Source organism: Cetorhinus maximus, chromosome 1 (assembly GCF_964194155.1).
Source record: "Cetorhinus maximus chromosome 1, sCetMax3.hap1.1, whole genome shotgun sequence".
NCBI classification, from domain to species: Eukaryota; Metazoa; Chordata; class Chondrichthyes; order Lamniformes; family Cetorhinidae; genus Cetorhinus; species Cetorhinus maximus.
This window is the reverse complement of record NC_135879.1, coordinates 222823025-222849367: the sequence shown is the minus strand read 5'-3', so window position 1 is coordinate 222849367 and position 26343 is coordinate 222823025. Positions and strand designations below refer to the sequence as shown.

The following is a 26343-nucleotide window of genomic DNA, read 5'->3' as shown; positions in this document are numbered from 1 at the left end:
GGTTCGAAATCTGAATTCAATAAAAATCTGGAATTAAAAGTCTGGTGATGTCACAATACCATTGCCGATTGTTGTAAAAACCCATCTGGTTCACTAATGTCCTTTAGGGAAGGAAATCTGTCGTCCTTACCTGGTCTGGCCTATGTGTGACTCCAGACGCACAGCAATGTGGTTGACCCTGAATGAGGGCACTTAGGGATGGGCAGTAAACGCTGGCCTAGCTGGTGACCCCCACTACCAGTATGAACCAGTTGGGCCGAATGACCCATTTTTGGGCTGTGCCTTCTATGTAATGAAGCTGTCTTGAAGCTGTAACCCAGCTTCACTATCTGAGTGAGATAAAGGCAATTTGCACACCAATTGAATGGCGTTAGATTGGGACCTCATACTTTGAAATGAGGACATGTTTTCAGGAACTGCTTGTAATTATTTGCATTGCTCCTACATTAATTGCATTTTAAGTAGCAATTATTAAGAAGGAACCTGAAAGGTTATCGGGGGTAGGTGGGAGGTTACAATCAGATCAGACATGATCTTATTGAATGGCGGAGCAGGCTTGAAGGGCCGAGTGGCCTACCCCTGCTCCTAGTTCGTATGTTTGTATGTAACCTCGATCGATTTAGCAATATTCATTCACTCTTGTTTAATAACAACCCCTTTACTTGGGTTAACTCAAAATGATCTCATTTTTTTCCTTAGGAAACTGAGTGTAAAAGCAATCACTAATCCTTATTTCCTGGATAATGTGGGCAATCCAGCAGCAAATGGTCTGTATGATTTGGCATTGGGTCCGGCTGATTCCAAGGAAGTATGTGGTACCTGTGCACAAGATTACAATAACTGCCCTGGACACATGGGCCATATCGATCTCCCATTAACAGTCTATAATCCCCTATTTTTTGATGTAAGTATTCTAAACTGTAAAGATACAATGATGTAATGTATACAGCAGGTATTGGATATATGGAGATGACTGCTATTTTTGTTGTGTGTGCAGCTATATTGGAAACTTCAGCATTGGGGCAATTACGAGGAAACTGATAAATCGCTACATGTTGGTCCACTATAGCTGATTACTTTTGTTCAAGCTCCTGGAATTATAATTGACAGCAGTGGAATAATTTGTGCAATGCCCCTAACTTCCCTTTGCTCAAAATAGCAGAAGTAGGTTCTAAATCGCCAGGACTCCTTCGCTACTCTGTGCTCCCTGGTACACGTGCATCATTCAAAATTGGCACAGTGACTTACCAATCCAAAAATTACTGCGGCTAATGTTAGCAGATTTTGCTTAAATCTAATGTATGAAATTCTTCTGTCTACTGTTTTATGTTTTAACATTTACATGAGCTAATAGAACAGTAACAGTTATATCTGAACACACAACTCAGGAAATAGGAGCAGGAGTAGACACCATACAGCCTGCTCCTCCATTCTTTACAACCATGGCTGATCATCTGCCTCAATTCTGCTTTCCCATCTGCTCCCCATATCAGTTGATTCCCTGAGAGACCAAAAATCTGCCTATCCCAGCCTTAAATATATTCAGTGATTGAGAATTGACAATCCTCTCGGTTAGTGAATTTCAAAGACTCAAAACCATTTGAGTGAAAAAATTTCTTCTCATCTCAATCCTAAATGGTCAACCCCCTTTCCTGAGCCTGTGATCTATGTTCTCGACTCCCCAGCCAGGGGAAATGACCTTTCAAGTCCTTAAGACTCATGTATGTTTCAATGAGATCACCTCTCATTTTTCTAAACTCCAGAGAATATAGAAATAAGCTACTCAGCATCTCGCGGTAGAGCAATTGTCTCATCTCAGGAACTAATCTAGTGAACCTTTGCTGTACTGCTTCCAATGCAAAATATATCCTTCCTTTAAATATGGAGACCAAAATTACCCATAGTATTCTGGATGTGGTCTCACCAAAGTCCTGTACAATTGTAGCAAGAATTCTTTATTCCTATACTGCAATCCCCTTGCAATAGAAGCCAACGTGCCATTTGTCTTCCTAATTGTTTGCTGTACCTACATGCTAACTTTGTTAGTACACCCAATTCCCTCTTAACATCAATATTTTAACAAATTCACACATTGAAAAATTATTCAGTTTTTCTAGTCTTATTACCAAAGAAAATAACCTCACACTTCCCCACATTATACTCCATCTGTCACCTTGTTGCCCACTCTCTTAACTTGCCTATAATGTCTGTGCAGCCTCTTTGTGTTCTTCACCAAGCGTTGTATTATCAGCAAACTTGGCTACCCTTGACCTCTTCGTCTTAGTCATTAATATAGATTGTAAATAGCACTGATCCTTGCCAGATTCCACCAGTTATAGCCTGCCTGTTATATTCCTGATAGCCAGTTGGTGAAGGATGAAGCCATAGCCAATCTTTACTCAGTTTAGATTTATTCACAGATTGAAACATTACAAGTATATACCCTCCTAACTCAAAGGTGTCTTTTTATATGTGCTCAAGTAACAACCCAGTCAATACCCTCAATAACATATGGTTCATTGCAATTGATATACAATTAACATTGCCAGCTTGAAAATGCCCCATTTATCCCAACTCTGCTTCCTGATTGCCCTTGAGAAGATGATTTGCATTTCAGATAGATTCACTTTGACAATTCTAGAAAGCCTCATTCCTTATCAAGAGTTTGAGATGAAGTGGACTGAAAGTTTAAGCTTTTGGAGCCCTCTGAAACAGTAACCAGAGCAAGGCAGAATTTAAATTTCAAGAAACTGCCAATCAGATATGTATCTGAAGAAGTAATGTAGTATGTTTGTATTTGAACTAAATGATTTGGTTTTTCCTTCAAGTAGCTGTCTGGCAACCAAATGTACAGTCACTGCAACAATGTATTGAGTTAAGCCAAAGCCTAATTTTTTAAGAGTAGCTTTTTATTGACCCTTTATATACCAACAGAATTAAAGCAGCTAAGACCGAGCCAAATCTTAGATAAAAATGTTCCTTTTTTTCCCACGATGTAAGCCTTGTTAAAGTCACAAACGCACTTGGAGGTTGTAATCTGAAATGCATCGTTCAGTACTGGATTTGGTACTTCGGCTAGCACATGAATGGCTATTGCAACAATTTTGCATCATGAAATTAACTGCTTTTACAGCATTCTTTTAAACGTGAGTTAACGTTAAACCTTTTAGCTTGGCTTTCTTACCCTGTTTCGTTGTGATTTTAAATTTATTTAAATCCTGGAACTCCCTCCCTAATAGCACTGTGGGTGCATCGACACCACATGGGCTGCAGTGGTTCAAGAAGGCAGCTCACCACCACCTCCTCAAAGGCAACTAGGGATGGGCAATAAATGCTGGCTCAGCCAGCGAAGCCCACATGTCGTGAATGAATAGAAAAAATTACGTTCTGATTATATTGAGATAATGGAAAAATAAAAATCACTTAATTTCTGTGTTTCATCACACGTCTGTGTTATTCTAAAGATTCTTTTATGTCTTGAAATAAATATCTTTCCGCACAGAAACTGTATCTGATGATAAGAGGCTCCTGTTTGAATTGCCACATGCTGACTTGCCCCCGTTCAGTGATGTACCTGCTGTTAAATCAGTTACAAGTTGTAAATGTTGGAGCTATTGAAGCTATTTATGAATTGGAGAAAGTACTGAACGAGGTGAGTACTTGAAAAATCGCGTGCCATTTCACCTCGGAGGTTACAAGATAATTTTTTTTCCCCCTGTTAAGATTTCAGTTCAGTTATTTGAAAGCCTTTTGACAAATTCAAGTGTCAGTTTTTGCTCTGTGACAGCATTCTTGCATCTGATTCAGAAGGTCAAAGATTCAAACCCCTTTCTGAAGAATAGAGAATCTAGGCTGGCGCTTCAGTGTAGTATTAAAGCTGTGCTGCATTGTTGGAGGTGTCATCTTTTCGAGTGTGCCACTAAGTTAAGCTCCCACCTGCATGCTTATGTGGCTATAAAAGATGCCTTGGCAGTATTTGATGAAGAATAAGGCAGTTTTCCGGGTGACCTGGCCAAAATTTATCCCTGAAATGGATACCGTTGAAATGGGTTCTTATTAGATTAAACCACGATGCAAAAGCCTAAGTGAGTTGCTTGCAAGATGGTCTCAGAGGGCAGTAAAGAGCCAGCCACATTGGCGTGGGTTGGCAGTTACAGGCCAGACCAAGTAAAGACACTAGTGAACCAGATGGGTTTGTATGAAAATCCGATAGGTTCATGGTCACCATTACTTATACTAGCTTTTGATTGGAGATTTTTAAAAATTTAATTAATTGAACTTCAATTCCTCAGCTACCCTCTTGGGGTTTGAACTCATGTCCCTGGATCATTAGAACAGGCCTCTGAATTACGAGTTCACTTTAACGTAACGACTATGTTACCATTCCCAAAGCTTGTCGAGGTCCCTTTGACAGCACATTGCAAATCCACAAACTCTATCGCATAGAAGGACAAAGGCAGCAGATAGATGGGAACACCACCTCCTACAAGTTCACCTCCAAGCCACTTACCATCCTGACTTGGAACTATATCACCATTCCTTCACTGTCACTGGGTCAAAATCCTGGAACTCTCTTCCTAACAGAACTGTGAATGTTGCTGCACCACAAGGACTGCAGTGGTTCAGGAAGGTGGCTCGCCACCTCATTCTGAAGGGCATTTAGGGATTGGCAAGAAATGCAATCTTTGCCAGTGCTGCCCACATCCCATGAATGAATTAAACATGAGTATTATCTTAACATTTATCTCACGTTGTATTTGGGACAATGCTGTGAGTAGATTGGCTGTCATGTTTGCCTGCATTACAGCAATGATTGCAGGGAGGATTTTAAGTGAGGGAAAAAGACATAAATTTTCAATATTTCTTTATTGTGGTTTGATATAATTCTGTTTTGTACAGGTGCTGGAGAAAAATGTTCAGGCCACAGTGGATGAAATCCAAACAGCACTGAATGAACATACTCAAATTGTGCTGAATGATCGAGTGAATTGCAAAGTTTCACAAGTAGGTATAAAACTGATCAGTAAACATTGCCATGCAGACACTAGTATATGTGCCTATTGCCTTTTCAGAAGATGTACAGTATGATGTTACATAAATTCAGCTGTGTGATGTAAGAAAATGAAGCACCCTGAATAGAAAGTTAGGTAAGAAGCAAAGAGTCAAGGGGAGACAGTAGCATGGTGGTAATGTCACTGGACTAGTAATCCAGAGGCCCAGGTTAATGCTCTGAGGACATGGGTTTCAATCCCACCATGGCGGCTGGTGGAATTTAAATTCAATTAATTAATCTGGAATTGAAAGCTGGTCTCAGTGATTGTGGCCATGACAACTATCGTTGTCATCGACATTAATTGTTGTAGAAACCCATCTGGTTCACTAATGTCCTTTCAGGAAGGAAATCTGGAAACCCATACCTGGTTTGGCCTACTTGTGACTCCAAACCCATAGCAATGTGGTTGACTCTTAACTTCCCTCTGAAATGGTCTAGCAAGCCACTCAGTTCAAGGGCACTTAGGGATGGGTAACAAATGCTGGCCTTGTCAGCAATGCCGACATCCCATGAAAAAGAGAAAAAGCCTGCTGTTTCTCACATTGGAGAAGGGCTGGAAGGGAATTGGTGGTGCAAGTACTCAATCCACTATTGTGAATCATATCTACAGATATTTAACATGGGCATGGGAAGCACAATTTTGAAGTTTGCAATTGCTAAAAAAAAACTAGAGAGCTAGGCCAACAAAGAAGACTGTAAAATAAAACATCAGGAAAACATTAACAGAAGATTAGCAGAAGAGGCAAACAGGTGAAAGATATCAGTCTTGCCTTTGAGTCAGAAGGTTGTGAGTTCAAGCCGTGCTCCAGGGAGTTAACCCCATGATTTAGACGGACCCTTTAGTGCAGTACAAAGGGAATGCTGCACTGTCAAAGGTGCCATCTTTCAGATACCCTCAGGTCGATGTGTGAGATTACGTGGCACGATGTGAAGAAGAGCAGGAGAGTTCTGATATCTCGGGAAAAGTAGATTATCTTGCCATTTATCTCATCGCTGTTAATGAGATTTTGCTGTGCATAAACTGGTTGCAGGGCCGCATCTTCCTACATTAAAACAGTGATTACACTTCATTAAATAAAAACATTTCATTGGCTGTAAAGCCCTGTGGGACGTCATGAAAGGTCATGAATGCAGATTTTTTAAAAGCAAGGTTTCTTCCTTGCTTTTCTTCCCGTTTACTTTGTAATTTCTACTCCACTCCCTTAGTCAGTTATTGTCAGAGCTGGACAATAATTGGAGCTTAAATGGTGTACGAGCATGCAGTTGTTTCACTCACTCTATAGCTCTTTCTCTTTTGCAATGGAGAGTGCTCCATGACTTAGCTGGCGTATTTCCCTGTACAAACCCAGTCTAAATCAGAAACTTCAATGGGAAGAAATGATGATTGAAGATTCTGAGTATTATGCCCAAAACTGTTGTGTTGTATTGTTCTCTGTGTCATTATTTTATGAGTTTTCAATGGCCTCCAAGAACTGGTAAGTATCTTGTTGTAATTCAGTGATTCAGTAATCAATTTAGTCTGTTCTGTTTTTGTGATCTCTCGTTCTGAGCTTTGTTCCATTGGTACATTGGGAACATTTTTTTAATTTTTCCTTATTGTTCCTGAAGGTACTAACTCTTGTTAGTCAACCTCCTCTAGCTCTACACCACAGATTGCTCCCTGTCTACAGATTGTTTATTTCCCCCCAAACTCTAACCCTACTCTCCACACCCCTACTCTCCACACCATCAACAGTGGTAAAGCTCTCATGAATGCTTTTCCTAAACCTTTACTACAACCCTCCTTGCTTTTAAGTGCCTTCTCCAAACCCACCTTTTCAATCACCTTCCTCCTGCGTTCAACTCCTGCTAGTGCGTATTATTCCTATCCTCCTGGGAGGTTTCACTACAGTAAAGCTGCATTATAAGTGGGTGGTTTTTATATTTTTCTGTAGGTGGTTGCGTCCCATAGTACTTTGTTCAAGTGACTGTTTCGTTCTGTGAATTTAGACTGTGGATGCCATCAGGCTATTTGAACATGGCAGAAATTCTATTCTTGCCTGACATCGACAGATGGCATTTTGGGAAACGAAAGGGGTGAAATGAAGAAAACTGCAGAAAAATAATAAAGCCAGCAAATGTTTAAAAAGACACTGACTTGGTAATAAGTGTATTCAAGTTTTTTTAACATATTAACCCTATATATTTATGGTTCTGTTTTGTTACAAGGTGAAAAATGTGAGTGACTGCAAGGATAAATTAATAGGAAATTTTTGGAAAAACTACATGAAATCAAAAAAGTGTCCAAATTGCAAGTAAGTGACTTATCTCCATAATGTGGGGTGTTATTATTTTGTTCATTGGAATAAAAGCATGAGGTAACTGTCAATTAAAATGCAGTTCTTTGCTCATGCTCTCTAAATTTCTGTTAGGATGCACTGAAGGTGATTAATGACTAAATGAGTAAATGCAATGATTTCTTTTTGGGGGACAGACAAATTTCCTCATGTTTTCCTTCTAGTCAACATTATGTTCTTGGCGCTAGCTATAAAGGTGTCATTAAGGGTCACCAGAGACAGTCAAACAGCAGAGCAGGAGATATAATAATGAGGAATCTCATTCCTTCAATCTACCCATTAAAATGAGGGTATAATTGAATCATAATTAATGAAGAAATAAGACATGGGGGCAAGTGAAAAAGAAGCTTGGTGAGCTATTACATGGAAACTAGGTAGTTAGGATCTGCTACTACATCAGCCAGCATGTCAGCTGCTGCCAATAGAGAGAGATCTCAACCTCATCAAGGATCAATGTGTGAAGAGAATTGTGTCATCTCGTAGAAGCGAGAAGCAGCCCTGTGATCAAAAGCACAACGTGCTGCAACCAACAGTAGGTGTGATGCTGATGCTTGGCTTTGCCAAGGTCAATTATTGCAGCCCTTCTGTTGCTCCACCTGAGGTCATATAGTTTAGCGCAAAGTAGAGAATTAAATCTTGCATCTTTGTCTATTTTATGACCTAGTCACTGGGAACTGATGGGAAATAATTTTAATCTCATGGCCCTGCCGTTATTTATGTCTTTGCTGGATTGCAATCTGCCTTAATTCAGCAATCCATGAGCCCAGTGGTTACTACTAACTAACTAAGTTTGTTAGGAGTAATTTAATTGTAGAAATTTAACTCAAAGCAGAAAGTAATAAGGTGTTCATTCCTTTAAAAAAAGATGTATGCTCCTAATTTCAGTGTTTAAGTTTGTTCATGCAGTGTGTAACTGAGCTGAAGTTGGGGATTTCAAAGGAATGATTGAGGAAGAACCTTGCATTCATGGAGAGAGTATTATGGAGATGTGCGACAGGAGGGTGTGTCTAAGTGCATGGGGAAGCCTTGCAGCTGTTGTAGGTAGCATGCCAATTTTGAAGATATAGAGTGGACAGGATAGGGATGTTGGGAATGGTAATGGGAGGGGAATGGTAGAAGCACAGTGAAGGTGTAAGGAGGGACCTAGGAACAGATGGTGGGCAGACAAATATCAGAAGGTTTCAGAAAATAGGAGAATGCAGGGTACTTAGAGGTATGTAGAAAAGTGTTCATCTTGGAGACATAGCAATAAAGAAAGCTGATTCAAGAGGGAGAGAAAAAGCCCTTCCGACTAAGTCAATATTGTTCTGTAATTTAGCTCTTAGCTAAGTGGTCCTGTACTCTTTTTAAAAATTCTTTTGTGGGATGTGGACGTTGCTGGCTGGGCCAGCATTTATTGCCCATTCCTAGTTCCCCTTGAGAAGGTGATGGTGAGTTCTTGAACCGCTGCAGTCCGTGTGGTGTAGGTACACACAGTGCTGTTAGGGAGGGAGTTCCAGGGTTTTGACCCAGTGACAGAGTGACAGTTAAGGGACACCAATATAGTTCCAAGTCGGGATGGTGAGTGACTTGGAGGGGAACTTCCAGGTGGTGGTGGTCCCATGTATCTGCTGCCATTGTCCTAGGTGGTAGAGGTCGCAAGTTTGTAAGGTGCTGTTGAAGGAGTCTTGGTGAGATGCTGCAATGCATCTTGTAGATGCGTCTTGTGTGTGTGTGTGTGTTTATGTTTGTGTGTGTTTGTGCCTGTCTGTTGGTACAGTGCGTTGATGTAAGGAGCCAGAGTTTAGCAGGGGGAGGATATAGGTTTCAGTTTGTGGTCACATCTGTGCTGTTAATGAGAAGCCAGTCATCTTGCAATGACGATTTAATTCCAGGACACAATTGTGCAAGGTGAAATGTACTGTGCTCTTGGAAGCAGGAGATATGTAGCCCAGGGAGAACTGTAAAGAGTGAAATAGACAGAAAAGTAGGGTGAATTGTACCTTTTTCAAATTCATATTAGTGGTAAAAAAAATGCAGAGTAAAATTAGTGATCTGAAGCAATCCGTTGTTTGCTTCCATTTAACCTTCAAAAACATTTAACTGCACTCACCAAATGTACTATTGATTATGTTTGCTGAGTACAATGAGGTGATAATAAAATTCTGCAATTCATGAAAAATCTTGTTTATTTTCTCTGTAGAGCTGGCAGATCAGTTGTGCGGAAGGAACACAACAGCAAACTAATAGTGACGTATCCCACAGCTGCTCTGAAAGCCAAAGGCAAAGAAAATACAGATGAGGCTGTGAAAGACAGTGGAGGTAAGTCTGCACTAAAACTTAACCTGTGCACCACATCTCCCACAGATGGTGAGAGTGGATGGGAGCAGTGGTCCCTGGTAATGTTAAATGATATCATAGATAAATTAATAAAGGTTTCAGAAGACCCATTAAGAAACAGTGTAGATACACTGCTCCAAGGTGGATTTTACTGCACCAGTAGTGCGCTACAACCAGTATGAATCGCCAATACTGAGACAATCTGCTAGACGTACTTTAACTTGAACATGTTGGTAGTCGGATTCTCGACCTAACTCCGGGGTTACATTAAAGCAAAATACTGCAGATGCTGGAAACCTGAAATAAAATCAGAAAATGCTGGAAACACTCAGTTCTGACCCGAAACATTAGCTTTGTTTCTCTCTGCACAGATGCTGCCAGACTTGCTGAGTATTTCCAGCATTTTCTCCAGAGTTATTTATTCCAGAGTTATGCTTTCTCATTGTGCACCTGAGACCATTTTGCTGATGTGGACTTGATACTTTGATTGTAACTTAAATGACTGGCACTTTTTCTCTTCTGCTTTTCAGTCTTTTACTAATCAGGTCCTTTATTAGCATTAAAATACTTAGCATTATCTATTTGAATATTTCTCCTACAATAGCAAAGTGGAAGATGGGGGAACCATTTTATTTTGTTTTTTTTTAATCATTCATTCATGGGGTGTGGGCATTACTTGATAGGCCAGCATTTATGGCCCATCCCTAACTGCCCTTGAGAAGGTGGTGGTGAGCTGCCTCCTTTAACCACTGTAGTCCATATGGTGTAGGTACACCCACAGCGCTGTTAGGGAGGGAGTGCCAGGATTTTGACCCAGCAACAGCGAAGAAAATTTGTTCTATTCCTTTTTGTTGTCATTCTTTAGTTTGCTTGTGATACTTCCAGCTTTTGAGTCAGAAGGTTAAGTTCAAGTCCCACTCTTAATTGCAATACTGGTGGATTGCTATATTGGCACGTGTGGTTGTAGATGTTAAATTGAGGCCCCATTTATCTGATAGCATGAATGTGAAAGAGTCAATGGCATGTTGTTGAAGACTAGCGGGGAGCTCTCTTGGCCAACATCTATCCTGCAATCAACACCACTGAAATAGATCAACATCATCAGCAATCGGAATTTATATTGTACCATCCCAAGGCACTTCCCAAAGGTGTCATCTGAAAAATGGGACTGTGAGACAAAAAACGAGATGTTAGGAAATGTGATCCCAAAGCTTTGTGCAAGGAGAGGTGGAGCAGTAAAGGGATTCAGGGATGGAATTCCAAAATGTGGAACGTAGGAGGCTGAAGGTAATGCAGCCAATGGTGGGGGTGAAAGTAGGGGGAGATTCATAAGAGGTCAGAGGACTGGAGAGTTCAGGATGAGTGGGTGGCAGGAGTGTTATATGGCTTGAAAAGTTGCAGAGATATGTAGTGGTGAGGTTGAAAAGGGATTTTAAAAGGAGAAAGAGAAGCCATTGCTGGTGATGCGCTGGCTATGATCGAATAGGTAAGAGTGGATTAACAGGTCATTTATCACATTGCTGTTTGTGGGACCTTGCTATGTACATATTTGTCATGTTTGCCTACAGAACAGTAAGTACATTTCAGAAGTAATTCATTAACTGTGAAGTGATTTGCAACATACTGACACTGTGCTACATAAATGCAAGCTGTTACTTTTTTTTCCTCTGTCATGCACTTGTGGGCAAACATTTATTATTCTTTTTGTATCTTTTGACAAGGCCTAGATGATTCTCTATTTGGAAAACGAGGATTTCTGACTCCCTCTACTGCCAAGGACCACATGCTGGAATTATGGAAAAATGATGGTGAGTGCATTTAGGGGGAACTAATGAGAGTCAGGGAGGGAGGTAGAGAGAATTGCATTTTGTATAAAGAATCCTTCGCGAAGATGCTGAAGGTGGACAATTCTGGTTGAAGAGTAAAGATGAATTTCTCTTTATGAATGCTGACATGCCTGCAATGCATTTTCAGATGTTTAGTGTTTACATCCTTCCCTTTATGAATAGAAATAATAGTTATTCAGTGCTGAGGAGAAGAGGTAAGGCCAGCAATCCATAGCAGAACTCCTCATTTTACAGATACCTTGGCCTTATATCCATTTACAGCTTGAGGTCATGCATTGTCCACTTGAAGTCTTCCACGACTAGTGAGCACCACTTGGTTGGTTGCATTGTTAATCATGCGTATCGCATTTTCATTTAACCCATGTACAGTTATAGCTTTGATTATTTAATTAGAATATTAATGGTGCTGGTCTTCAGCTGAGGGCTTTTTCAGTCTGTATTTTAAGTGTGGTAACATTGACCTGGCTCAGTATCACTCTATTGGCTGATTTGAAGCAGGGTGTAGCAGAACTTCTGACCCTACCTCACCTGGAGAGATGAACAAGGCAGTGCGCAAAACTAATGAGGAGGTGGCAGAGAGTGCACTTAAGCACAGGAGCAGGAGTAGATGATAGGAGCCTGCTCAGCCACTCATGGCTGACCTTTTGCACCAACTCCATTTTCCAAACCTATCATCATACCTCTTGATTCCCTCAGTGGCCAACTGTCTGCTGATCTCAATCTTGGACATGCTCAATCACTGAGCGTTCACAACTCTCTGGGGTATGTTACGACATGGCAGATGATGTGCGCCAGGAGGATCAAATTCACAAGAGAAACTTGGCCACTCTATCACAACGGTTTTGCAATTTGTATTTATTATGAAAAGATATGTGCACTGAATTCAGAAGTAATGAGTCCAGCGATTTAAAAAATGAAATTAAAATGTTTATTAACAAAATAAAAGATTTCAAGCACATACATAAGACTACAGTTACTTAACACTATAACAAATCCTAAAATTCCTAATTAACCCGACTCCTAATTACACATCGTCTTTAAGGTAACAATTCTAAATAGATTTTAGATTTAAAAAAAAAGCAAGTTAACACAGTACCCACTTGACAGTGGAATTCCAAATGGCTTTCTCCAACTTTAGTTACTGGATACAACAGACTTATGCACAAATGGCTGGAGGCTTCTTCAAGGCTGTTTCTCACACTCCTATTAGATCTTACATGGCCCTCACCATTGCCTTTCATTCTCCTTTATATATGTTTCCCTTTCTTTAATATGTAAATTCCATTGTTCTTTGGAACTGTACCCTTTCAATAATATAAAAATTTGCCAATATTGTCAGTAACCTTTGGGAAAAATAAACACACTCCTTGGTCTTGCTTATCTGGCTAGTTGTAAACAGACTAACATCCCTTTGAAATCCGAAAATTCCCTTCACTTATCTAAAAATGCCTATTCCCTTCACACTTTACGTGCTAAAGCAGCATCCATGTTTACTCATTAGCATTTCAAGTACATTTCTACACCTAGCTTCTTTTGATAATTTCAAGCTTGCAGTCTACTTGACTCCAAGGGTAATTAAATCACACAGACAGAACCATCTACACGCATACCCATAAACCTACCTTACAATAAACCAGAATAATATTATGAAAATTATTACACTTTCGTAACAAGTAGAGAATTCCAAAGATTCGCGATCTTCTGAGCAATGCTCCCTTTAAAATTTCATTGTTGTGTGTGTCAGTTTTTTCAATGCATTGTCCCTTTAAATTGTTATATTGAACATGGGTCAAAGCTTGCCTGGTACCTTCCAGGCAGTTGTGCATGCTTACAGCCTAGTGGGAACATTGCCTCTGAATGAAGAAATTCCTTCTCATCTCAGTTTTGAATGGCCAACCTCTTAACTTTGAGACTATAGCTCCTAGTTCTTAACTCTCCAGCCAGGGGAAGCAGCCAATTGATGGCTACTGCATCAAGTCTGTGCCCCTAAGTCTTCTAAGAATTTTATACCTTTCAATGAGAGGCCCTCATTCTTCTAAACTCCAGAGTTTATTAGTCCTGGGGAAGAGCTAAGGAAGACTGGAAGAAGTCAGGAGAGAGACATTGCATGTAGAGAGCCAAAACCAAAAATTGTGTAATTTCTTTGCAGTCAAATTGCACATTTATGTACATGGTTTTCAGCAAAACAAACGTTTGCCTTGCACTGCGTGGCACTGATTAAAGTGAAATGTTTCTGATTAGTCCTCTGGTGGTAAATTTTACTTTATGCGCTTCAAGGCCGGTAATATCCATGTTTGAGGAGTTGAACACTTTGCACTCATTGTAGTGTAAAGTGCACCAAAGCCAGGGATGGCTCAAGGTGGGTTAAGTGTGTAGCTTCCTCTGGACTGTCCTTACAATGTGTCCTCCAATGCCATTGAAATTCACCTACTTCCCAACCAACAATCCTCGTGGTCTGAAATTCCTAATTTTTAAAAAATTCTTTCGTGAGATGTGGGTGTCACTGGCAGATTGTTTGTTGCCCATCCCTAATCGCCCTTGAACAGAGTGGCTTGCCACACCATTTCAGAGGGCAGTTAAGAGATAACCACATTGCTGTGGATCTGGAGTCACATGTGGGCCAGACCAGGTAAGGATGGCAGATTAAAGCAAAATACTGCGGATGCTAGAAATCTGAAACAAAAACAGAAAATGCTGGAAAAACTCAGCACCTGTACCTGTGGAGAGAAAGACAGAGTTAACGTTTTGAGTCTGTATGATTCTTCTTCAGAACTGAAGAAGCTCAGCTCTGAAGAAGGATGGCAGATTTCCTTCCCTAAAGGGCATTAGTGAACCAGTTGGGTTTTTACATCAATCGATGACAGGTTCATGGTCACTGTTACTGGGGGTGTGACCTAGACTTTGGTGTGCTGGCACAATTTTAAGACTTTGCGGATGATACAAAATGATAGTGTTATGAACTATGAGGAAGATGGTGTAGGACTTCAAATGGACATAAACAGGTTGGTGGAATGGTCGTACAGATGGCAGATGAAGTTCAATGCAGAAAAGCGTGAAGTGATTCATTTTGGTAGGAAGAACATGGGGAAACAATATAAAATAAAGGGGACAACTTGAAAAGGCATGGTGGAACAGAGGGACCTGGGCGTATACATAATGATTTATGAATTCATAAATCATTGAAGTTTGTAAGACAGGTTGAGAAACTGGTTAATAAAGCATATATTAATAGAAGCATAGAGTATGAGAGTGAGGAGGTTATGGTGAATTTGTCGAAGTCACTAGTTCAGCCTCAGTTAGATTATTGCATCCATTTCTGCGCGTCATACTTTAGGAAAGATGTGAAAGCGTTAGGGAGGTTATAGAAAAGATTCACGAGGATGGTTCCAGGGATGAGGGACTTCAGTTACGAAGATAGATTGGAGAAGTTAGAACTGTTTTCCTCAGAAAAGAGGTTTAAGAGGAGATTTGAAGGAGGTATTCAAAATCATGAGGGGCCTGGACAGAGTAGATGGGGGACACTGTACCCTCTCATGAGAGGATCAAGAACGAGAGGGCACAGAATTAAAGTAATTGGTAAAAGAAGCATAATTGATATGAGGAGAAACTTTTTTACGCAGCAGTTGGTTAGAGTTCGGAATGCTCTGCATGAGACTGTGGTGGAGGCAGGTCAATTGAAGCGTTCAAAAGGGAATTATACTTATCTGAAATGGAAGAATTTGCAGGGTTACAGGGAGAAGGCGGGGGAATGGCACTAGGCGAATTGCTCATTCACGAGAACCGGTGTGGACACAATCGGCCAAATGGCCTCCTGTGTTTTAACAATTCTGTGATTAGCTTTTCAATTCCAGATTTTAAAAAAATTAACTGAATTTAAATGCCACCAGCTGCCGTGGTGGGATTTGAACCTGTGTCCCCAGAGCCTGGGCCTCTAAGTTGTTAGTCCAATGATGTTACCACTATCTCCCCCCAAATTAGTGTTTGCAGTATGCATGTGCACCATGAACTGGATTGGTATGATCAGATTCAGCTCAGGCAGAGCTCTTGGAGCAAGTGTAGAAAGGAGACATTCATATCATTAGTTTGAACTGGATTCAAACTTGCACCTTTAAAGCTAATGCACTAATCTGTAATGTTGCCCAAACAAGGCAGGTGGACTGTTAATAGACATAACACTGAAATTGAAGTGTGACTTTAGAAATTCGAAAGCAATTTTACTGAAAATCCTTTGACAGTTTCTGATGCTCATACCAAGAAAGCCCAGGGAAACAATGGTATATGCAAAATATTCATATATCCTTCATTAAAACCAATCCATTATTTCTATTAGGTTTCTTCCTGAAATATCTATTTCCTAGCTTGAGAATACACCAAAATACAAAGACCAGCTGGAACCTGGACATGTTTTTCCTCGATGTTATTGTCGTACCTCCTTCCAGGTAAGACTGCTTCAAAGGGACAATTTGACCTGCCAATTTGGTTATAATATCTTAAAGTGGTAACTTAATTTAACTATTTTCATATATAAAAAAATAGCTGCATGCCCACAGAGCTGTTTGTAACTTTTGAAGTTAGTTTTAGTGACGAAGAGAAACCTTTCTTTTGCTCTCAGTATAAAATGTCACAAAAGATTTTCAGCATTCTTTTAAGTTCCTATGTAGCATTATTCCTTCTTTTTTGCAATTCGTAGGTTTCGTCCAATTAATCGGCTTGGAGACCAGATGTTCACCAATGGTCAAACGGTTAATCTACAAGCAGTGATGAAAGATGTTCAAGTGATGCACAAGCTCCTGGCTTTAATGGCACAGGAGCAGATCAAGACAGTGCAGTCCATTCAGACTGAGGAGATATTAAAGACACCAGTTGTAAGAATGCAGACTATTTTTTAAGTTTGTCTAAATAAATGGAGGAGTGGTATTAATTGGCAATCAAGCGGGCTGCTTTGAAAACTAGGGATTGGTTACTAAGTCCATTTTAACTACAGCTGTACGACTTTACACTGTGCACTGGTAGAACAGTACCGTGACTTGTGTATAACAGGACTTGTGGCCCAATGTGTCAAATCCACACACGAGATCCTAACTTTTTGATAGCTGGAGTTAGCTATTGTTGACATTGGTATTGTTGGATGTTTGACATGTCACCCTTTTTCTTTTAAGGCTGTCAGCAGTATCAAGTCTGATGCTGAGTTCAAATGGTAACCTCATTACAAATATATTGTGTTTCTACACATAAAATAAGAATTGGAACAGGAGTTGGTCACGTGACCCCACAAGCCTGTTCTGCCATTCACTATGATCATGGGTACTTTCCCACCCTCTCTCCATATCTGTTGATTCCCTAAGGGATCAAAAATTTGTCTATCTCAGTCTTGAAGATGCTCAACAATGGTGCATCCACAACCCATTGGGGTAGACAGTTCCAAAGGTTCACAACCATTCTCCTCACCTCAGTCCTGAATGATCATCCCTTGATCCTGAGTCTGTGCCTCCATGCCCTAGATTCCCCAGTCAGGTGAGAACAACCTCCTCAGTGTCTACCCTGTCAAGTCCCTTTCAGGACCTTGTATGCTTCAATGAGATCAGCCCTAGTTCTTCTAAACTCCAGAGACAATAGACCCAATTTACTCAATCTCTCCTCATAGGGTAACCCTCTCAACTCAGGGACCAACCTTTGCTGTACCACTTCCAATGCAAGTATATCCTTTAAATATGGAACCAAAACTGCACACAGTATTTCATATGCGGTCTCACCAAAGCCCTGTACAACTGCAGCAAGACTTCTTGATTTTTGTACTCCAATCCCCTTGCAATAAAGGCCAACTCCCGTTTGCCTTCCTAAGTGCTTGCTGACCCTGCATTTCAGTCTCCTGAAAATCAGCATTGAAAAGGTTCACACCTTCTAAAAAAAAATTCTGCTTTTCTATTCCTATTACCAAAGTGAATCTCACATTTGCCCATATTTTACTGCATCTGCCAACTTGTTCCCACTCACTTAATCTATCTACATCTCTTTGCAGCCTTTTTGTGTCCTCACAACTTATATTCCAACCTAGCTTTGTATTGTCAGCAGACATTAATCTCAGTGTCGTTTTCTAAGTGATTAATATAGATTGTAAATAACCAAGGTAGCATTACACTAGTTATAGGTCACGAACTTTAAAATGCCTGTTTGTCCCTACTCTCAATCCCTGTTCTTTAATTAATCTTCCATACATACTAATATATTACCTCCAGCAGTTAATAAAGCATATAGTATCTTAGGCTTTATTAATAGGAGCATTGAGTACAAGAGTAAGGAGGTCATGTTGAACTTGTATAAGACACTAGTTAGGCCTCATCTGGAGTACTGTGTCCAGTCCTGGGCGCCATACTTGAGGAAGGATGTGAAGGTATTGGATGGAGTACAGAGAATATTCACAAGAATGGTTCCAGAGATAAAGAACTGTAGCTATGAGGATAGATTGGAGAGGTTGGGACTGCTTTCCTTGGAGAAAAGAAGGGTGAGAGGAGACTTGATAGAGGTATTCAAGATCCTGAGGGTTATGGACAGGGTAAATAGTGAGGAAACTGTTCCCACTCAAGAGAACATCAAGAACTAGAGGGCACAGATTCAAAATAATTGGCAAAAGGAGTAATTGATGTGAGGAAAAAATTTTTCACCCAGAGGATGGTTGGAGTTTGGAACAAACTTCCTGAGGGTGGTGGAGGCAGGTTTGATTGAGATATTCGAAAGGGAATTGGATTATCATCTAAAAAGAAATAATGTGCAAGGTTACAGGGATAAAGCAGGGGGGTGGGACTAGGTAGAATGTTCTTCCAGAGAGCCAGTGCAGACTCGATGGGCTGAATGGCCTCCTTCTGCACTGTAGGGATACTGTGGACTCTATGTGCTGGATTTTACAGAGTGCCATATTCCCGGTCACCCATTTTCCCCTCCCCCACCCCACCAGACTAAAAAGCCGGTAGGGAATCCGTCCACCAAAAAACCAACTGCCCCACAGCCATTTTACACTGGAAGCAGCGTTAATTGCGTAAGGTCACGAATTCTGGCCACCATCTGGGGAAGAAGTCATGCCTTGGAGAGGTGCCGGCCAATCTGATTGGCCAGCAGCTCTGTAGTCTGAACTGCACCAAGTTCAGCAGTGACCGCTGCTGGGACTATAGACAGTCCCTGAATAAAAGGAGGTTACGGAGCCAGACTCCAACTAAGTATCGGTGGGGCCTGGCTTACAGACTCCAGTTACGGTGGTTGGGGGATTGTGGGAGGGGGTGGTGCTGGGCTTGAGAGGCCACAGAGGGTTAAGGGTGGGAGGTGGGGAGTTATGACCTTCGACGGTTGGGTGCTTCCGATAGGCACAGAGAGCCCTCAAAGGAGGTTCAGCCCCTCCCTTGCCCAACACCAGCCCGCACTGTAAAAGCTGGCGGGCTAGCCACCTGGCATGGGTCTCCCCCTCCTGTGGGTAAAATAGTAGTGGTGGTGGAATAAGACACTTAATTGGCCATTAGTAAGGCCTCAATCGGCCTAACGGCGGGTGGGGCTGCCTGATGTCTTCCCCGCCCACTGTAAAATGGGAGAAATGTCAGGGAAGGGATGTGAGGTCACGTGCTTGCTGGCAGGGGCTGTAAAATCCAGCCTCATGGGCCCTTACCCTGGCACCTTATTGAATGCTTTTTGGAAATCCAAGTATATCACATCTACTGCTCACCTTTATCAACATCTTTAAAATGCTTTAGCTCCTGTTACTTGAGATATCTTTTTGCCTAATTTGGCCTGTCCCACTCTCTCTCATGCAGACACACACAGAGAGACACAGAGAGAGAGAGAGAGAGAGAGAGACAGACACACACACACAAACGCACATACCATATGCTACACACCACACATCACGCCGCACGCCACACACATACCCCCCCAGGAGGGAACATTTTCTGTTTGTTCTGGGTAATAAATCTACAAAAGAGTGATGAAAACCTCCCTGAATACATTTGCATCCTTTCCGACAGTTGTGATGAAAGGTTGCCGCAGCTGTCTGTCGCGCGTAGGTGCAGCTAGCTGATCTCAGCTGGAGGAGACAACAAATCAGGAGTTAGCTGCAGTTGGCCTCAGTGCTTCTCAAGGAAACAGAAAATGGGTCAGTGTTCTCGACCCTGATCTGCATTCACTGATGTCTGATGGCAGAGTGTGTGCTTGGCCGTCAGGTGGGGTCACAGTCGGGGTCTGCTGTTTTACTGCTCACAGTCTGAACATCACTATCAAGGCTCTCGCAAAGAATGGCCATTTGGATGAGGTGAGGGAGAGGCTGACAGACAAAGAAGCTTGTGTGCACAGTAGAGAAATTATGGTGTGATAGCAAAAAAAAAAACTGCAGATGCTGGAAATATGAAATTAAAACAGATGATGCTGGAAACATTCAGCAGATCTGGCAGCATCTGTGGAGGGAGCTAATGTTTCAGGTTGATGACCTTCCGCCAGAGAAGTACAGACTTCACAATAAACATTGTTTGCTGAAATTTCAGGCAGAAGACACGCCAGCCAGGATGGACCTTGCCTTCTTAGTTGGCATACCTGGGCAGACGCTGACTGACAAACTGTACAATGCCTGGATACACCTTCAAAGCCACGTCAATATTGTTTTTGACAGCGATATGGACAAACTGATTACGGACAAGTTTCCAGGCATCCGTCAGGTATGCTAGAAATTGAAGCGATGATTGCATTCTATCTTGCTCTACCTTGCTCCTTTAATTGCGTTGCTTGTACAAAATGTGACGTTAGATTTTTAAAAAATACTTAATTACAAAAGCTTCCCCCAACAGATGTGTTGCTTCAGGCTGCAGTAGTTTGTTAATGTTGGTGACTGTGGTTATCAAAAGCTGGACACGCCACTGTTGCAGCTTTTAAAATTTACCATTAAAGCACGAAGAAATATAAAGATTATTATCAAGCCATTTGGCGCAGATAAAATGGTTGACACTTTCAGGCGAAAGTTAAGATGGTAATGGCCGGTATTTTAAATAAAGGAAGGTACCTGGACAAAGATTAACACCCCTTTGTGCTGTTTCATGTGAAATATTTTTGTTAAGATGCTGAGTAATCCGACACAAAAAGCTTTGATATACCTTGTAAAGTGAATCTGCATTACGTGCTCCCTGTCTGTTTTTTTTTAGAATTAGGGACAGGATTTTACGTTCACGCCGAAGTCAATGGAGTTTAGAATGGCACGCTGCATTTTACAGTCTCGTCCCTGGCACAACAGGAGTGTAAAATTCTAGCCTAGGTGTTCTTAGGAATCTCATCTTGAATAATAAGCTGGATGCCATTGCGTTTAAGTCAAATAAACAAGGATGGCTCCAGCTGTTTGTGTCAGCTGATCTTTGCTGGGGAAGCAACCAATGGGGCGCTGCAGTTATCCCCCAGTAGTCCCCGGGAAATGAAGTGGAGAAGTAGCCTGCCGCCTTCATGCACATTCACTGGTCCTTATTGCTAGTGTGTGTCCATGGACAGTGGGTAATGACAGGATCCTGTCGGCTGTCTCCCTGTGCAGTGTTTGAACTTAACGGTCCAGGCTTAACGGTGTAAAGAATGCCGGTTGGATCGAGCACCAGAGGCACCGGAACCATATCTAGCTTCATTAGAGATGGTCCTGAGGTTAGCAGCAAAGTAAAACCAAATTCACGGATTTACAATTTTATTTCATATTCCCTTCGGAGTAGACAGGTGGATTGGATGAAATTTTGTGTTTCGAGATCTTTGCGTGGGTGAACAAACGTGTGCTGAGATATCCTTTCTCCAAAGATCTCCCCTTTTCTTAAACTTAGATCCTGGAAAAGAAGGACGGTCTGTTCCGCAAGCACATGATGGGAAAACGTGTGGATTATGCAGCCCGTTCAGTCATCTGCCCTGACATGTACATTAATACCAATGAGATTGGTATCCCAATGGTAAAAATCTTTATTTATTTAGATGTGTTCTAGTAAATAAGCAAGGATAGATAATCTTATGGCACGATAGGTTTATTTGTGGGTTAAGAGGTGTGGGGTAAGAATGGATTAGGATTTTCCAGTACTATAAGACCATAATACATAGGAGCAGAAATTAGGCCATTTGGCCCATCGAGTCTGCTCTGCCAATCAATCATGGCTAATAAGTTTCTCAACCCCATTCTCTCGCCTTTGCCCCGTAACCTTTGATCCCCTTACCAATCAAGAACCTATCTATCTCGGTCTTAAATACACTCAATGACCTGGCCTCCACAGCCTTCTGTGGCAATGAATTCCATAGATTCACCAATCTCTGGCTAAAGAAGTTTCTCCTCATCTCTGTTCTCAAAGGTCTTCCCTTTACTCTGAGGCTGTGCCCTCAGGTCCTAGTCTCTCCTACTAATGGAAACATCTTCCCCACGTCCACTCTATCCAGTCCTTTCAGTATTCTGTAAGTTTCAATCAGACCCCCCCTCATCCTTCTAAACTCCATCGAGTATAGACCCAGAGTCCTCAAACGTTCCTCATATGTTAAGCCTTTCATTCCTGGGATCGTTCTCGTGAACCTCCTCTGGACCCTCTCCAGGGCCAGCACATCCTTCCTGAGATACGGGGCCCAAAATTGCTAACAATATTCTAAATGTGGTCTGACCAGAGCCTTATAAAGCCTCAGCAGCACATCCCTGCTTTTATATTCTAGTCCTCTCAAAATAAATGCCAACATTGCATTTGCCTTCCTAACTACCGACTCAACCTGCAAGTTAACCTTAAGAGAATCCTGGACTAGGACTCCTAAGTCCCTTTGCACTCCAGATTTCTGAATTCTCTCCCCATTTAGAAAATAGTCTATGCCTCTTCTTCCTACCAAAGTGCATGACCTCACACTTCCCCACGTTGTATTCCATCTGCCAATTGTTTGCCCATTCTCCTAACCTGTCCAAATCCTTCTGCAGCCTCCCTGCCTCCTCAATACTACCTGTCCCTCCACCTATCTTTGTATCATCTGCAAACTTAGCCAGGCTGCCCTCAGTTCCTTCATCTAGATCATTAATGTATAAAGTGAAAAGTTGTGGTCCCAACACTGACCCCTGCGGAACTCCACTAGTCACCGGCCGCCATCCTGAGAAGGACCCCCTTATCCCCACTCTCTGCCTCCTGCCAGACAGCCAATCTTCTATCCATACTAGTACCTTGCCTCTAACACCATGGGTTCTTATCTTACTGAGCAGCCTCCTCTGCGGCACCTTGTCAAAGGCCTTCTGGAAGTCCAACTAGATAACATCCATTGGCTCTCCTTTGTCTAACCTACTTGTTACCTCCTCAAAGAATTCTAACAGGTTTGTCAGGCATAACCTCCCCTTGATGAAACCATGCTGACTTTGCCCTATTTTACCATGCACTTCCAAGTATTCTGAAATCTCATCCTTAATAATGGACTCTAAAATCTTACCAACGACCGAGGTCAGGCTAATCGGCCTGTAATTTCCTGTCTTTTGCCTCACTTCCTTCTTAAACAGGGGGGTTACATTAGCCATTTTCCAGTGTTCTGGGAACTCCCTGACTCCAGTGATCCCTGAAAGATCACCACTAACGCCTCCACTATCTCTTCAGCTATCTCCTTCAGAACTCTGGGGTGTAATCCATCTGGTCCAGGTGATTTATCCACCTTCAGACCTTTCAGTTTTCCTAGCATCTTCTCCTCGGTAATGGCCACCATACTCACCTCTGCCCCCCCAACTCTTTAACTTTAGGGATGTTACTTGTGTCTTCCACCGTGAAGACTGACGCAAAGTACCTATTCAGTTCCTCCGCCATTTCTTTGTTCCCCACTACTACTTCTCCAGTGTCATTTTCCAGCGGCCCAGTGTCCACTTTTGCCTCTCTCTTACCCTTTATATATCTTAAAAAACTCTAGCAATCTTCTTTTATATTACTGGCTAGTTTACCCTCATATTTAATCTTCTCCCTCCTTATTTCTTTTTTTAGTTGTCCTCTGTTGGTCTTTGCAGGCTTCCCAAACCCCTGGTTTCCCACTGCTCTTCGTCGCTTTGTATGCTTTCTCTTTAGCTTTTATGCTGTCCCTGACTTCCCTTGTCATCCATGATTGCCTCGTCCTCCCTTTAGTATGCTTCTTCTTCCTAGGGATGAATTTTTGCTGTGTCTCGCAAATTACTCCCAGAACATTTGTGTACTGTAAAGAAATATCAGATATATTTATGAGGAGAAGCCAAAGGTTTTTTTTCTGCTTTTAATGAAAAACGTAAATAGCAGAGAATGGTTTTGATCCATCAACCTCTGGGTTATGGGCCCAGCAGGCTTCCGCTGCGCAACTCTGCTACACAAACCAGATTGCTTGTTTCCAGTTTTCTTGGAAAACAGACAGAAGTGTGGAACATGATCTGAAAATACTGGAAAAACATTCTATCTATAAAAGATAAATCTTGATTTCATTTTGTCACCGTAAACCAGTCTCTCAAAATACCACACATGTAAACTAAATTGAAATGCCACTAGAGGGAGCTCTGCCACCCTGCTCGGTTGTGAGAAATGGAAGATTGTGAAGAATTTATTAATCGAAACTTAGCACTCTGGTGCTCTGACTCTTCCAAATAGCATCCAGCTGCACTTTGAAAGTCCACGGTCTTTGTCTCTCTGCTTACCGCAACCCAGAAATATTCTCAAATATCTAAAGCTTTTGGAATGAAGACATTCTTTCAAATAGCACTGAAATTTGCATTTTGCTAGTTTAAATTTGCATCTTCGTGTCCTGCCTTCCAATCTTAATTTGAAGAACGATTTTGGACTATTTTATTTAAAACTCAATGCTTCATAGAACTCTTCAGTCAATTCAGTTTGCCCCACATGACGTCAAGAAACGGCTGAGTGCACTGAACACAGCAAAGACTGTGGACCCTGACACCTTGCTGGCTGTAGTAATGGTGTCCTGTGCTCCACAACTAGCCATGCCTTAACTAAACTGTTCCAGCACAGTTACAACATAAATGGCCTGGCTCTGCCCTGACCACAAAAAAAGGAGGACAAATCTAACCTGGGAAGTTGCCACCCCATCGACCTACTCTCAATCATCAGCAAAGTAACAGAAGGGGTCGGCAACAGTATTAAGTGGCACTTATTCCTGCACTTAGATGCTCAGTTTGGGCTCTGTTAGGACCACTCCAGGCCCCATTTCTGTCCTGGTCCAATCATGGAGCTGAATTCCAGAAGTGACATCAAGGCAGCATTCAATTATTTGTAACAACAAGGAGCTTTAAGGAAACTCTCCAGAGGATGAGGCATACTTGGCACAAAGGAAGATAGTGATGCTTATTTGAAGCCAATTATCTCAGTCCCAGGACATCGCTGCATGAAAAGTGCTCAGGATAGTGTCCTAGGCCCGTCCATCTTCAGCTGCTTCATCAGTCACCTTCCCTCCATCATAAAGTCAAAAGTTCAATGATGATTGCACAAATTTTAGATCGATTGGCAATTTCTTAGATATTGAAGCAGCCTGTGTCCATATGCAATAGGATCTGGACAACATTCAGGCTTAGGCTGATAAATGGTAAGTGACATTTGTGCCACACAAGTGCCAGGCAACAAGAAAGAATCTAACCATCTCCCCTTGACGTTCAAAGGCATTATCATCACTGAGATACTCATTATCATTTTCCTGGGGTCCCCAGTTACCAGAAGCTCAACTGGATTAGCTACATAAATGACTCCAAGAGTAGGTCAGAGGCTGGGAATTCTGTGAGAACTGACTCCTCAAAGCCTGTCCACCATCGGCAAGGCACAAGTCAGGAGTGTGATGGAATGCTCTCCAATTGTCTGGATGAGCGCAGTTCCAACGACACTTAGGAGGCTCCACACCATCCAGGACAAAGCAGCCAGCTTGACTGGCACCCATCCATTGGATTAACTGTTTGCTGCCTCCATCACTGGCCTCACCAATGCTTATTCAGCAGTATCACCCAAACCTGCGACCTCACCGCCTCGAAGGACAAGGGCAAAAAGTGCAAAGTGCAAGGGAACCTTTAGTCCTGATATGCAGACCTTGCATATAAATTAGAAACAACAAAAGCCCAGTGAGTCATTTCCCCAGATCATGTTGAGCTAGACTTGATAGCTTCCCAATATTAAACTGAAGCCTCAACTGGTTGTACAGGTGGATGTAAACGGTGGATATGAGAAGCAGGGAGCGTCCTAGCCAACATTCATTCCTGCACCAACCTGTTGAGCCATCAGCAAAAGAACTCAACTGGTCCTTTATCTCACTGCTGTTTGTGTGATCTTGCAGTGTGCATATTGGCTGTCATATTTGCCTACCAAACTATGGTGATTCCACTTCAAAAACAAAGTTAATTTTGAACAGCTGCTTGCTACTACAGAATTTGAATATTGCTAAAAAGAGAGACATGTTCATGAAGCTTTTCATCTTGCACTCATCAAGACAGACACAAGAATGTCAAATTTCAAACAAACAAGAAAAGGGTGTTGATTGGTTGGCAAGCCGACTCTGATCGGGTTCCTTGTTGCTTTCTCCATCACCTCAGCCAATCAGAGTCAACTTTCCAACCAATCGGCACCCTTTTCTCCTGTAGTATATATTACTACATATGAAATTTGGCTGCCTTGTGTTTGCCCTGATGAGTGCAAGATGAAAAGCTTCAGCAACATGTCTGTCTGTTCAGCAATATCTAAGTTAGAAGTATTTAATACAGAACTTTGCCAAAGAAGCCCAAGAAAGTAACACATTGGACGGGGTGTGTAAACATAATATGTCAATTTTAAGTTGTAACCGCCTT

The 26343-nt window shown here is 41.8% G+C and overlaps 1 protein-coding gene across 1 annotated transcript in view; it reads left to right on the top strand.

Annotated features, from left to right (window-relative positions):
- polr1a (RNA polymerase I subunit A) overlaps positions 1-26343 on the top strand; it is a 171473-nt gene that overhangs the window by 11697 nt on the left and 133433 nt on the right. Inside the window, exons 2-11 of the mRNA XM_078553686.1 lie at positions 700-904; positions 3503-3652; positions 4900-5004; positions 7262-7347; positions 9572-9690; positions 11430-11516; positions 15886-15994; positions 16246-16420; positions 20075-20245; positions 21377-21499. Of these exons, the coding sequence (XP_078409812.1) occupies positions 700-904; positions 3503-3652; positions 4900-5004; positions 7262-7347; positions 9572-9690; positions 11430-11516; positions 15886-15994; positions 16246-16420; positions 20075-20245; positions 21377-21499 (1330 nt within the window). The remainder of the gene's footprint in view (positions 1-699; positions 905-3502; positions 3653-4899; positions 5005-7261; positions 7348-9571; positions 9691-11429; positions 11517-15885; positions 15995-16245; positions 16421-20074; positions 20246-21376; positions 21500-26343) is intronic.